The sequence below is a fragment of the Anguilla rostrata genome, chromosome 9 (assembly GCF_018555375.3).
Source record: "Anguilla rostrata isolate EN2019 chromosome 9, ASM1855537v3, whole genome shotgun sequence".
Taxonomy (NCBI): Eukaryota; Metazoa; Chordata; class Actinopteri; order Anguilliformes; family Anguillidae; genus Anguilla; species Anguilla rostrata.
Genome location: NC_057941.1, coordinates 28,727,874 through 28,742,181, shown reverse-complemented (window position 1 = coordinate 28,742,181; position 14,308 = coordinate 28,727,874). Strand labels below are relative to the sequence as shown.

The 14,308-nt window shown below is 39.1% G+C and overlaps 2 protein-coding genes across 4 annotated transcripts in view; both read right to left on the bottom strand.

Annotated features, from left to right (window-relative positions):
* Positions 1-457: 457 nt before the first annotated feature.
* LOC135263501 (E3 ubiquitin-protein ligase TRIM21-like) lies at positions 458-13,005 on the bottom strand. 3 transcript variants are annotated; one of them, XR_010332481.1, is made up of 12 exons: positions 9,280-12,150; positions 8,895-8,967; positions 8,478-8,617; positions 7,752-7,832; positions 5,597-5,722; positions 5,279-5,416; positions 5,001-5,129; positions 3,916-3,967; positions 3,193-3,219; positions 2,963-2,989; positions 735-2,550; positions 458-688 (listed from the first exon to the last, which is right to left on the bottom strand). XR_010332481.1 is itself a non-coding variant. In XM_064351610.1 (11 exons), the coding sequence occupies exons 2-11, from the start codon at positions 8,923-8,925 to the stop codon at positions 2,015-2,017; spliced, it is 1,287 nt and encodes a 428-aa protein (XP_064207680.1). In that variant the 5' UTR covers positions 8,926-8,967; positions 12,895-13,005; the 3' UTR covers positions 458-2,014. The 3 variants fall into 3 exon arrangements, 2 of the variants coding, with proteins under 2 accessions (XP_064207680.1, XP_064207679.1); XM_064351610.1 differs by lacking the exon at positions 9,280-12,150 and adding an exon at positions 12,895-13,005 and having other exon boundaries at positions 458-2,550; XM_064351609.1 differs by having other exon boundaries at positions 458-2,550.
* The window catches only part of LOC135263504 (macrophage-capping protein-like), a 16,373-nt gene continuing 14,862 nt past the window's right edge, over positions 12,798-14,308 (bottom strand). Inside the window, exons 8-9 of the mRNA XM_064351618.1 lie at positions 13,924-14,015; positions 12,798-13,007 (exon numbers count right to left, since the gene is read on the bottom strand). Coding sequence (XP_064207688.1) covers positions 12,942-13,007; positions 13,924-14,015 — 158 coding nt within the window. The 3' untranslated portion in view covers positions 12,798-12,941. The remainder of the gene's footprint in view (positions 13,008-13,923; positions 14,016-14,308) is intronic.

Sequence of the window (14,308 nt, the reverse complement as noted above, 5' to 3'; positions counted from 1 at the left end):
AGTTTAGGCGTACAGTATGTTCAACTTATGCTACAAACGCTAGTTATAGCACAAACATTCTACATTAAATTCTTGCTTGGGTCTGACCAATAATTCTGATGAGCTGATTTTATTTGTCTTTGTTGCTCATTTGATAATGAGGCCTTGCTGGTGTTTCCAGAAGTACACAAGTGCAAAGGTGCAAAATACAGACAGTGGATGGAGCCATGCATTCTACCCAGTCAGCATATTTCATCAGATAACAGTAGGACAGTTGTTCCACTAGAGGGTTTTCCAGGTTCATTAAATTGGTTCATTAAAGTTCATTAAAAAATAAACAATATAATTTCAGTTAAGCAGAACTTCTAATCTATAAATTTCTATTTTCTCAGATAAGAAAAAAAATAATTTGCCATATATAATATAAGACCAAAAATATACACCTCTGAATGGAAAGAAAACACAACGTCAACTCAAATAATGATCTCAGAGACGATGTATTCCTTTTATTTATTTTAGTTTTGCTCTATAGTCGTAGAGCTTTAGTTTTGCTCTGTACTCTGTTTTAACAAGAAGTGGGGATTGAAAATGATTGCATGTACAATCAGCTATAAAGGGAGAGATTTTATTTGGAAGGCAAACCAGCAGTATTTGGAATTTTACCAGGGTAGAAGGGCATCCTTTCCACCTCAGTTAACTGCTGAGGGACCTTTGCTGACTGCAGTGAATCACAATCTTGGTCTCCCATTAGAAACAGGTAATTTCCTCTAGTACTATCACAGACCATTGGTTTTACTTGGTTTGGGTTTCAGAGTACTCAGAGTTCTCATTCTCGTGCGTGGATGACCCTCCACGGTCCAGGATTGAATCCAGATTAGGCTGGAGTATGCAGAATTGGCGCTGGCGTCGTTCGCACATCACCTGCTTTGCAGTAAGACAATACATTATTTAACCCCATGGGGTAATTTGTCCTCTGCATTGAACCCAGTACTTAGGAGCAGTGGGCAGCCACAGTGCAGTGGTCTGGGACCAACTCCAGTTCTGAGGCCAGTGCTTTGGACAAGAGCAATGGCAGGAGTATACCTATCCTGACATCCATGTCATTTGGTGTGGGAGAAAACCATAGTATCTGGCAGAATCACATGCAAACATGCAAACTCCACACAGATGGATTCGGCCAGCCGAAACTTATACCCTTCTTGCAAGGCAACAGTGCTAACTACTATGCCGATCTGTGCACTGAGTCATAGTAATTGTTTGATGGCATATGAAAGTTACAGGTAATAGGAAAACATTGAACAAAGGCCTTGTAAACGGCGATTATAATCCCAATTCCAACCCAAACCCCATCACATTCCACCCTGTAGGGGAAAACCCAAACCCCATCCACTGCATGAATAAAGTTAACAATGGCCCCATGGTTAAGGATCAAAATGCACCTACGCCTGTTCTTTGCATCGAGACAGTGTTTGGTAATGTGGCTTGTGTTTGAAACTATGATAGCGCGAGAACATTACACTTTCACTTTGCTGTGCCTTCTGCTAGGCATACTGATAGAGGGTAGGAATGTTTTTAGTGCAAAAGAATTTAAATTTAGGTGGGGGTTTCACAACCTTAAACCTTGTTCTCTGGTGATTACGCACATGAATAGATGTGCACCGCCTCTCTCTGGGTGTGACTGTACCCTCTGACCACATGACATACATCTCACTGTTGCACACATTTGCACTGCTGCCTGGTTCAGCAAGGGAGTTTCCTTGAAGTTGCATGCACCACTAATTAAAAATCATTATAACCAGTTGCTTAAATGAATGCTAATGTGAATATGATGCAAGAGTACATTTCCATTCTTACACAGCCTGACGAAAATAGGTTGACTGAAAGGTTGCCATTATTTTTTGTTTGCTCATATGAAATCATGATTTCTGAAATGTCATGGCTGCTCCTTTTCTTTGGTTTTACATGGAGCCAGAGGGAGGGGTGCATCAAGACACAACATGAGAGGTTGTGGGGTTATGGGCTTCAGGCCATTGGGTTATGAGAGAGAGCGATCCAAACTGGGTGAAGAGACCGTGATGAGGGTACGCCCATCCAGCGGGGCGAAGAGCGGATAGAGCTTCTCGCGGAAGTTGTCAGTGAACGTAAAGATGTGCGACTTGTCATCCATGTTGTAGAAGGATATCTGGCCCTCCTCGTAGTCCAGGTAAACTCCCAACTTACGTGACACCTGATTCAGGGGGAGTGGGGTCTCAGGCTTGGTGCAGGCATAGAACTGACGAGTGCTTCGCCACAGGGTCCAGTAGCCCTCGCTGGGGATCATGGGAAAGCGACCTTGCCTCTTGGAGGACCCTGTGGTTAGCCCCACCCTCCAGTAGCCGTTGTTGGCCAGGTCTACTTCCCAGTAGTGCCGGCCGCTGGAGTAGCCCTCCCAGCCAAGGACGCATGGCCAGCTGTCGAAGCGTTGCTTGCTGTAGGTCACCTCTGCCTCGGCCAGGGCCTCCTGGACCTTCTTACAGTCATCAGAGAGCAACAGCCAGGGGTGGTTGGTCATGGGGTCCAGAGTTACATTCGCTACACAGAAGGAAAATGCATATATGTTTTGTTTTGTATTTAAGTATGTAGTAGATGCTCTTGTTCAGAGGGACTTACAGGTATAACTTTATTTTATATTTGTATTTATTTATACAATCTATTTTAAAGAACTTCTAATGCCCTCATTCACCTCCATTAAACATTCCTGGATTTCTCACCATTGTACCATTGCAGAGTTGAGGATTTTTCACAAAGACATTTATATTAGCAGAGTAGGGTAGCATAGACATTACATATCTCATAAAGCACATGCAATTAGTATTCCTGCATTTAAATGTCCTCACACTGGCAAAACTGAAAAAGTCATTGAGTGGGAGGAGCCTCAATGATCATGGTAAAAAAAGAACAAAATAGCTGTTTTTCTTCTGCAAACAAGAGGGAAATTAATTACCTTTGGCGCTGTAGATCCAGCACCAGACTGGGGACAAAGCAAAATAAGAATAATGTTTAAAAAATTAAGTATTTTACACCAAAATATATATTATATATAAGGTTGTATATAATATAATTATATGCTATATGTATTATAAATTTCATTAATAAATTAAACTGATAATCTATTAACTATATATTTATAATATTTATAACAAAATCATTAAACAGGGAGAAAAAAATAATTACCTGAATTTGGGATGTATTTTGGCATTCCTGTTAGGAATAAAAACCAAAAGTTTTTTGAATTAGATTGTCTTTTAGGGGCAGTTTAAATCAATAAATATATATATATACATACATATTTAAAAGGATAAAAATATTTCAAATAAACAGGTTCAACAAAAAAATATGAAAAATAAATATACAAATGGAATACAAAAGGTAAACATAGAAACAAAACAGTGAAATATTCCATCTATCCATTATTTAATAACCCACTTATTGCTGATCAGGGTCACCAGAACCCATCCTAGCATCCATTATACTCTCCAGTTAACCTAACCTGCATTTTGGGCTCTGGGAGGACACCGATGCACCCAGAGGAAACCCATCCGCACACAGGGAGAACATACAAACTCCACATAGAAAGGCCCCAGCCGAGATTTGAACCAGGACCTTCTTGCTATGAGGCCACAGTGCTACCCACTGTACTGTGCTGCCAAGCGTGAAATATAAAGTATCTTAATCACATTTAAATTGCAAGAAAGGTTGAGTTGGTCTGTATACATTAAAATTAAACTTAAAAAATGAATAAATTTGACTTTTGGTAAGATACCTTAGAACTGTGCAGGTGGTGTTTTGAGGTTAGACGATTAAGTAAAAGCATTGGAGTGAATTCAACTACATAGAATTGAATTGAAAGAGACCAGTCAGTCCAAAACATTTTCTAAGAAAAAAGAAAGTATTTACCTAATTTCCATGAGCGCTGCTTTGTTAACAACCATAGCTGGGGTACAACACCCTTAATGACAAAAAGAGATTCATGACAACCAGAAATAAGGAAATGTTTACAAGTCAGAGCACATCTACAGTATGCAATTCAGTATTAATCTTTCCTGCAAATATCATACTTGACAGTACTTTGTTAGAATTGCACGTATGAATGAGACTTTGAAAGACAAAGACCATCTTTTTAATAAATAGCACTCATAGTCAGAATACTTGCTTTGCACTAACGTGTAAGAATGTTAATATGGCTATATAAATTTAGCATAAAATGAACTGACAATTCATTTTATATTCACAGTTACTAAATTAATTAACATGGAAATACACATCAAAGGTATTGTATCATATAATAAAATCACAAACAAGATCATATTTTTCCCTAAAGATATTTATTTCACTTAAACAGTTTATTATACAAGGACAGTGCATATTAATCAGCTTTTAAATTGCAATGTCAATGTAAATGTGTTGCACTAATTATCTGATATGGATGTAAACACCTTCAAATTAAACTATATCCATTTCAAATCTTATTTCAAATCTAATCTAAACAACTGCATGAAAACAATAAAAATCGTGTCACTGGCCAAGTCCTTTTGCATTTACCTATTTAGTTTTTATTTTTGTTTTATTCATTTTATTATTTTTCCTTTAACTCGCATGACACATACTTCACTGCTTACAGCAATGCATTTGGACATTGGTCAGCCAACGCATTACACTGAAAGTAGCTGAAACAGGCCTTCCCACTAGCCATTGTGGTGGCAGTTAAATCCTTGCAATTGCGTTAAGAACAGCAGGGATCGAAGCAGGCCAGGGCTTCAGGTATCACCATCTTGTGACATAATCACCACCCACTGCTAAATTATTTACCGGGTCAAGAACTGAAACTAAAAGCAATTCATGAAAAACTTTATTTTATTTTCAGTTTGGCTTCAGTTTAGTTTCAGCTTTCCCCCACATCCTCTCTTTCTCATTTTTTATTCCAATGTACAAAATATCACTGTGCTAAGGTGTGGTTGAGGTAATTTTGTGAGGAAAATTACCTTATTGTCATCCTTCAGCAAGGACCATGTGATGAACTCCAGGAAGGGAAGAAGGTTTGCCAGTTTCCTCTTTCTCACTTCTAGCTGGTGCAGCATCAGACCCAGATCCTCCCTTGTCACACCGTTGACCTATGTGCCCACAAGCAAACACACACCTACATGTGCATGCACGCAATGCATGTGAGCATACATGCAAACACATGCACGTGTGCTGTACATGCACTCACAGGTGCACACACACACACAAACATAAATATGCAGACAGCACCACCCCTTACCTTGGATAGGCTCTGTAACTCTTTGGCCCACTCCATGATCCTCAGTTGCCCCTGTTGGTTGGGGTCCATGCCCTCAGCCTTGCTCTCCTGCTCCTCTGCTGCAACGGTCTCCTGTCTCCATGGACTCTGCTGAAACAGCTGCCACACAGTGTGAGAGATCACCAAAGCCACTGTAACTGTCAGCAAGATAATGCAGCATCAAAATCCAATTGTCTGCTCAATGAATTCTGCCATTACTGAACAGTGTTACTCTCTAAACCCCCACCCCTCTCTCTCTCTCTCTCTCTGTCTCTCTCTGAAGCTTCCCAGCATGCTCACCATGTCCACATTGTTGAGCTCGTCTGCCCACTTCAGGATGAGTTTTCGGCAGTCCTCCTTGCTGTGCTCAGTATGAGGGTCTGTTTTCTCTGCCTTCTTACTGCCTTTTCCTGTGTTACTGCCAGGCTTTCAACATAGCATTCCACATGTTGGTATAAAATTACACAGCCCCACAATAACCACAAGAAAGTCACTTAACAGTAAACAGGTAACACAAATCAAACCAGCCAAACAATGGCCTAACAATGGTATAAAAAAAATAGACTGGGGCAATTTCCCTTCGTGCTCCTTTTTAATTACCCCAATAATTTATTTGACATTTTCGCTGCAGGCTATACCCATGGGTACAAATGTATTGTTGTGGTTCAATGTACAAGCAAACACACTGGCCCTCCAAGACCAGAGTTATGCACCACTGGTTTAATTTGTGCCAGTCCTACTGCAAAATCATATCAGCCAGTATAATGCCCTGCTTTAAAAGTAATACATCTTATCACTTGATCCTGAGCTGGGACGGTGATATTTGTATGAACGATTTTGTGCCATCTGACTTACACGGATGTTTATAGCTTGGGCACTCATGACCCAGGGTCCATTGCACATAAAATAAAATGTTTCTATTAAAAACAGTAGTTTTCTCAGAGTGGGTTACCATGACAGTGCCCAGAGAGGTCCATAAATATTAAGAAGAGAGCCAGAATTATTTTTGATAAATGTTAATCATTTCATGATTCTTTTACCTGGGAACCTTAAGCTGAGATAGAATTTCAAGTAGTAATAAGCTGCACGAAAAATACAATAAAAAGCCATATTAATTCCTCCCAACTCCAAGCCAGGTGTTTAAAGGCTACTTGTTATTACAGGTCAAATAAGTTGATACACCCATCGTACAAAGAGCAATATGTAGATTCCTTGATAACCAAGAGGCAACAGTGTCAACTCAAAGGTCCTGTGTTGGATACTTACTGTAGCATCTGATATAATTGTCATATTTATGACATGCTTGAACTGTTGCCCAGTGCTTACCAAGCTAAAATGTAATTGGAAGCAATAAACAAAACTGTAATTCAGTCATAGAAGAGATAAAATCCTTATTCTACTGTATGTGGACTTCCATTCCACCCAATATATTGTAATGACAGTTTCTGTTTCTTTAAAATTCCCTCCACAGACTTGGCTAGTTTTAAACAGTAGAACCACCACATCTTGTCTTAGCTTTCAAATGAAAATAATCCACATCACTGAAACGTTGAAACATTAACTCAAAATGCATCCATCCATCCATCCATTTTCTAAAACACCTTTTTTCTACTCTGGGTCTCATCCCAGCATGCAGTGGGCGAGATGCAGGAATGAATTCTGGACAGGTCACCAGTCGATCACTGGGCCTCACACCATTAACTAACAAACTCATGGCTACGGACAATTTAGACTCCCTGATTAGTCTACTGCATGTCTGTGGCCTATAACCAGCGGGAACACAGTGAAGACATAGAACATTTAAGTTATTGGCTAAAAAATACACACACCTTGTGCTCAAGCCCTTAATTGAAGATTGAAAGAAAACCACAAAAACATAAAGTAACTCTGATGTACAGGATATATGTACAGAATAATTTTATAGCATTTATTCCCAATTATAAACATTCATTTTTATACTATTCCTTCCTTGAGTGCAGCGATCTCAGTTTGCAAGATAATTTAGAGTTGCTGCTATTTTTGCCTATAAACCAGCCATTATAAAGTCAGCAGATTTTAAGAAAGTGAACTATTTCTGTAAAATAATACCCCCTGATACTGAGAATGGTCAACACCCCTTAAATATTAATGCCTGAAGTTATTGAAATTATTTTTTGAACTTGAATTACAAAGTTGAATGAAGTTCTAAGACTATTCCTGTGATGTTCCTTGAGACTTAAAGATACAATTCAAGGAAAGTCCAGGAAAACTGATCAAATGGAACGGGAATATTTATCCCAGCTTTCCTAATATTCCAGGACCAAAATTTCCCTCCAAATCTGTGCTCTCTGTCCAAACTCAACAACACCCCAACTGGAATACTTTCTCGATAACCCCCTCACTCACATCGCTTTGCTGAAACCCAAAAAGGTTTCCTGTGACCCTGCCCACTCCTGGCCTTTAACCCCTGTCCCACCTTGCAAAGCTGGTCCACCTCCTTCTTCCACTGATGAATGAACTGAACACACTCCTGCAGATTGCGCAGGTCTCTCAGATCCTGTGTTTTACAGACATAGACAAAAGAGGTGCACTTATATTTACATTTAGTAATTTAGGAGAAGCTCAAATCCCAAGGCACTTACTGTAAATACAGTAAGTGCAAACCCAAAGGTTTAGGCAATGAGCAGAGCCCATTCCAAATCATCAGTGCCACACGTGATAAGCCAACATAAGCAGCATCATGGCTGTGACTACTGACCTGCACCTCAAAGATTGATATTAAGTCCATTTCTATTATTGTCCATTTTTAAGAAAATTCCTTCTGTGAGATTGACATGTATGGTACCATGATGTTTGGGACTAAGTCATATTTTTTTTCTTGATTTGGTTCTGTACTCCACAGTTTTAGATTTGTAATCAAACTATTCACATGTGGTTAAAGTGCAGAATCTCAGTTTATAGGGGGTTTTTGTTTCACTATGTAGAAATGACAGCATATTTTATACATAGCCCCCATTTTAGGGTAACATCTTTCACATTTTACAGCCCTGTCTTTCACATCTTTCTTCTTTCCTTCCCTTTTCACCATTTTACTCTACCCTTTGTGTAAATACAGATAATCTCTGTTCATTGACGCCCTGTACTATCCTCACTGCGTCACATTGTCCCGTGCTCGATCTCCTTCCCCCCTTCACACTGGCACCTTAGTCTTAGAGGCAGAGCTGCTGGTGCTGGGGACGCTGCTGTGTGCCTGTAGGTCATCCTCCAGGAGTGTCCAGCGCACGGCCCCAATGGAGTGGCTTTGGCCAGCGGTCTCCACATTCACCCGCATGCGGGGGTCCTCTGGGGAAAGCAAGCTAGTGCATAAACAGGCATGCAGCTATGCACAAATATCACACACGCACACGCATGCACACACATCACACACACGAACACACTTACACATGCGAGAACACACACGGTCATTCATTTGGACACATGCACACATCTGAATCCAATCGGGGGTGATGTGTGCGTACGTGCACACGTGTCTACAAATAGTATATATAAATTATTTTATTGAAACATTTGATTTAAATCGGTGTGCATTTTTATTTTAAACTGGAACCACAATACTCACTGATGTTTTTGTCTTTCAGAATACTCTTCATTGTAAACAGTGTAGTCAGTCCTCAATGTCTTTCATGAAGTATCTGCAAACAGCACAAGTAAAGCTATATATATATATATATAGTCATATATAAACATGTTGAAATGCATAAATACCTAAATACATACACTATTCTTTCTTTTTAAAATGTTTCAGTAAGAAGTTACTGCGAAACAGGTGTTTAAATGAATAAGCAACAAATAAGTAGCGTGTAGTTAAGAACACAAACTAATTTTCATATAGTAGTTTAGAAACCAGTCAAATCAAGTTCCCCCCCAAAAGAATTCTTCAACACAGCTTTCTAAATGAATGAGAACAACTTTCCTGGCTTTTTAAGTAAATAAATTACACTCACCACAGCTGAGGGATGAAAAGACAGACCCGTGTGCTGGAGAGCAGGGTAGAAGGAAATTACCAGCGAGATATTCGTGTGCAGTGATTCTTCTAGTGGTATGATATCACCATGATCTTTAGACTGTTTTATGACTTTAGCAACTGTCCTGTATAAACACGTGATTATATGATGCTCTTGCTCAGACCCTGGGGATATATTATACACTGGCATGAGATCAGTGCCCAGATTTACTAATACAAAAGAAATATGGCGCAACTTGGGCTGTTCGAACACTTGTTTCGCGTCGACTGGGGTCTCCACATGCTATGTTATTCCTGTGTTTGCTATTTAGTGTGGTTGCCTTAGGCAATCACACTACTATTATCCCACATATTATTATTATTCTTTCTTTCCACCCATTTTTTGGACCGCTACTCCTCCCAGAGTTTTCACACCACATACACATGTGCCATATGTCAAATTGACCGGCTTCTTTGGGAATCGTGTGCTATTACTTTGTGGAAAGTTTCGCTGCACAGTGTTTGATAAATATGACTTTTTATGGCCAATTTTTTCCCATAGAGATGAATGGGGAACGTGACGTCATACATATGTGAGCGGTGAAGTTACAGCATTGGTCGGCTAAGCACACTACGTTCTCACCAGCCACCAGAAAGGATATAGCTGAATGCGGAAGTGAACGCGATAAAACGGCATTCCAAATGCAAAATTAAAAATGAAAACGCTGTCAGCTAGGTATATCAACAAACATATGGCTTAGGCATACCCAGAAGTCCTCAATAATAATAGTATTTCACAATATATTACGCAAATTCGTTGACGACTTTTAGTCAAGTGCAGCGTCTTTGAATGCTAGTGCTAACAAAGAGCGAATGCATTTAATGCGATGATGAGAAAACTTTCGATTGATCTAAAACCGATATTCCAAAACCAGAAATAGACGTGTTATACATGGTTAGAAAGCTTATACTCTCACCTACTGAATAGATGAATTCTCAATCAAGCCAGACTGTACTAAAAAGGGCAACAATGCTGTCAACAACACGTGTGCAGCAGCTTCTGGTCCGGTCTTACTCCAGAAAACGATGTCATCTTGTAATACCACACATGTTGCTTTGGGTGTTCTCGAACTTTGTAGTACAATCTGGCTTGATCACTTGATCGATCCAATAGGTGACAGAATAAGCTTTCTAACTGTGTATAATATGTCAAATTTTTACTTTTGTAATACCGTTTTATATCCCCTCGTATGGGAAGTTTGGTCTCATTATAACTGCATTACGCCTTCAGTCTGTGATAGCATTGAAAGCAATGCTTTCTCACCCCAACGCGTTTGCTACAGTACACATCTCCACTTGCCTGTTGATGCACCCCTCGTTACAACAGAGGCTAGTAGTGCTGCCTACCGATACTTATTCACAGATGCTGTATTTAAATGAGTTAAAATGCAACTATTTTAACACATATTTCTCGCCTCATTTTCGTTCTTGGAAATTCGGCTTGGCTAACACGTAATAGGCTACTCTGTCTATGAGTTGGTCTCAGAGATAACAGATTAGACTCTGAATTACAGCCCAATTAAATGTTTTTAGTTGTGTGGTAAAAATGAGCTGAAATTCACGCAAAACCATAAGTCAATCAAATTAATCTCCCTAGCCCCGTCTTGCTTTTTTTAAAATGGTGCGATCACACAGTGTAGATATAGGGTTTTTCCAAGACCCTCTGAACATGCCAGCTAGCTTTATGATTCGCCGTCACTCGTCACCGCATACCACGAGTAAAACACTGAGATCTCAAGTTTTGATGAAAGGATCAATTAGCTCTGAATATATGTGTCGCAAATAAACTCGTTGCCGTGATGTTATAGCATGTACACAATACTCTGTCTCTGCTTATACTACAGAAACTGTTCGCTCTGTTCAGCACAAAGTCGACGTTGCGTTGGCGGCAACCACACTTCACAATTTCTGCAGGAATTGTCTAGTTGTTTGTTACTTTTTGAACCAACCTTGTCCTTGCCATTCTGTGTTGGCACAAACCTTAATGTTCAAGATGAAATTGTCAAAGTTTCTGCTTTTATATACAGGTGCAAGTGCTTCTGATAAATGTACACTTGATCATCAGCACCAGGTTCAAATTACCATCTTAATTGATATGGAAGCAGTAAGCTTCACACATGGCTTTTGCATGTTGGCATATTTTGAGGTTGAAAAAAGATGTCAAAACCGAGCATGTATGCGTAATGGTGAAGACTAGAAAAGGGTTATGTAATAAAAGTTATATAAAAGTTATGTCCTATTGAGTAAAACCATAGAATTGAAAGCGGGTGTACTTTTCACACCACAGCTTTAAAAATAACTATATAGTGAATACACAAATTATAAGTCAGATGTTCCCCTTTGAAAGAGGAAGTGTGCTGCTTCATTAAAGGCCAGTTGTAAAAAGATAAAAGGTCTGTTAAAAAAAAGCCATGAATTATGAATCTCTCTGAGGAACTGAAACTTCTTGAGAAAAGGCTCTGACCAAACTTCACCAAAAATCACAGACAGTTCTGTAGCAAGACAATGAGCTCTACATTTATTGTACCTGTTATATTTATACAGGTATTTTGCTCCATTTGTGCTTTCCTTGAATTTGAAAAAAAATCTTGTGAATGTTGGACTGTCAAACTGAGGGTGCCAGCATTGCTAAAATAACCCAACAAATCACCATGAGGACGTCATCTTAATGCTGGACTGTCAATACAGTCAGGACAACAATGATATGCTATGTCTGTGTGTGCATGTATCTACTGTTAGGACTAGGCAAGACAATGAGTTCTGCATTGAGTGTTGCTGTTATATTTAATGTGGCTTTAACATGGTTTTCTTGAATTTGCACCATCCAACAATATCACTGTACCTTACTGCCCTTACATTGCTATGATACCATATGATGTCATTTTACTGTAATGTTACAGTTGAAATACCATTATTTACCATATTTACTTTCCAACCTTGCCCTCTTTTGCCCAGATAAAGTTCATATGTTTATATACACACACACACCACACCCTTATTTAATCAATCCTCCCTCTATACCTGACCCACTGTATGAACCCAGCCCTGTCATAATATAATATAAATCTTATATTTGTCTCAACACCATTATCTATGCATAGTTGGCTAACTGGATGATACCCAGTTTTATATACCAGCCATCTCTTCTCTACGTTATCATTCCATTACGTAAGAGTTTAGTTTGTTTAAGTTTATTTACACACATGCCTATATCCAGGGAGACTTACAGTGTTTGATTCGTGCATGTTGTCACCTGTCAAAACAGACTAATTTGTTGCACTATGTTGAACTACTAAACTCTGGAGGCCATTCTTAATCAGTTCTCGAAGGTATGAGTATTACATTGCAAAATATTGTATGAAACCAGCAACTTTTTTTCTGGTGTCTTATTATTATTATTATTATTATTATTATTATTATTATTACTTGCAGTGGCACTTGCAGTAATGTGGAAAGTGACCATTTTACTTGCATTTTATTACTTTAATTAGATTTTACAATGATAAACCTTAGGATTACAGTATGCAAAGTATGCTGTTTGTTGAGGTAGACATACAATGTCTCCAGGTCAGCCATTGAGTAATCTTGACCTCTGAAGTAAGGTTAGTCCCAGTCTTTGAAGAACTGCTTGAATATCATTGTCTCTCGTCCTTGGGGGAAAATCTTCACCTGCAACAGCAGAGTTACACAGGTCACCCACAGGTGAGGTGTATAGGGAGTCCACCCAGGTGAGTCACACAGGAGAGTTTCATAGGTGGGGTGAAGAACACTCCCACACTGATTTCCTGGATCCTTCCCACAAATTCACAGCACCAATAAATAAGGATTTTATTAAATTAAACCAAGCCCTGCCCAATTTATGGCATAGACTGAAGACCCAGCTTTTCAGACTGCAAATCTGCTCCTCTTCAGTTATTGTCTGTCAATTTTTTGGATTTCCTTTTGAGATGTTACATGTGAATGTAATAGATACAGTTGTGCAAAGATAGGTTATCTATATAGTGATATTTACTTTTGTTTTAAAAATAATTGTTGCTTTGTTCTGTTAACTTTACACTTTTTGTGCCTCCAGAGCCTTCTTGGTGATACTGCACTTTTGTATTCCTGAGGCTAACAATGATGTTCTCTTCTTGTAAGTTGCTCTGGATAAGAGTGTCTGCTAACTTGTGAAATAAAATCACTGCTATGTAATATCACACTCAGGATAGCACTCTCCACCTAACAAGGCTGTTACATACTCTGCATAGGAAATAATGCCGTTTTACTACACACTACCACATGAAGATGTTATCATTCAATTCAGTGCTGTACAGATTGGCAGCGAGTCAGGACAAATCAAACGTATTTAACGACAATATACCAATTAACACAAATCTGATTCCTTCATTGTGGAGAATTTATGGAGTATTGTGTTGCGTTTCACACAGGAGTTTTCAGTGGTTTAAAATCAGTACACATTGACTCGCAGTATTACAATGTTTCATCAGTGATGGAGTATTATAAGAGTAATATTCTGCTGTGTGTGTGTGTACATGTGTGCATGGGTGTGCTTGTGTATGTGCGTGTGTGTGTGCACATCAGACACCTGTGTCTTCATTCTGGGGTAGTTCATCTGCTCGATAAAGTTTTCTGCCATCTTTAGTGCCTCTTTCTTCTCCTCTGGATTGGCTCCGCTCCCTGTCAATCAATATTGTTACCCAATCCGTGCATGAATATTCATCTGAACAAACTTAACGTTGATAATCAGTCTGTTCTTGGCTCATTCTTTAAATGCTAGAGATTTGAACAGAAGATAATATAACACAACAGGTGCTTAAACAGTGGCATAATTTTTTTCCATAAATCCTTAAACAAATATACCTTTCTCCTCATTTGCCCAATTTGAGCTCTTCCCTTCAATGCCTCTTTTTGAATCTTGCCCCTTTTACTCAAAGATTTCCCTCCTTTTGCCCATTACATTCTCCTTGACC

Excerpts from the sequence above, each read along its gene's own strand:
- LOC135263501 (XM_064351610.1), bottom strand. The coding sequence starts at position 8,925 with ATGAAGAGTATTCTGAAAGACAAAAACATCA. Across the intron at positions 7,833-8,477 it reads GCTCTGCCTCTAAGACTAAG|GATCTGAGAGACCTGCGCAA; the intron begins GTGCCAGTGTGA and ends TGTAAAACACAG. Across the intron at positions 2,990-3,192 it reads AAAATACATCCCAAATTCAG|TCTGGTGCTGGATCTACAGC; the intron begins GTAATTATTTTT and ends CTTTGTCCCCAG.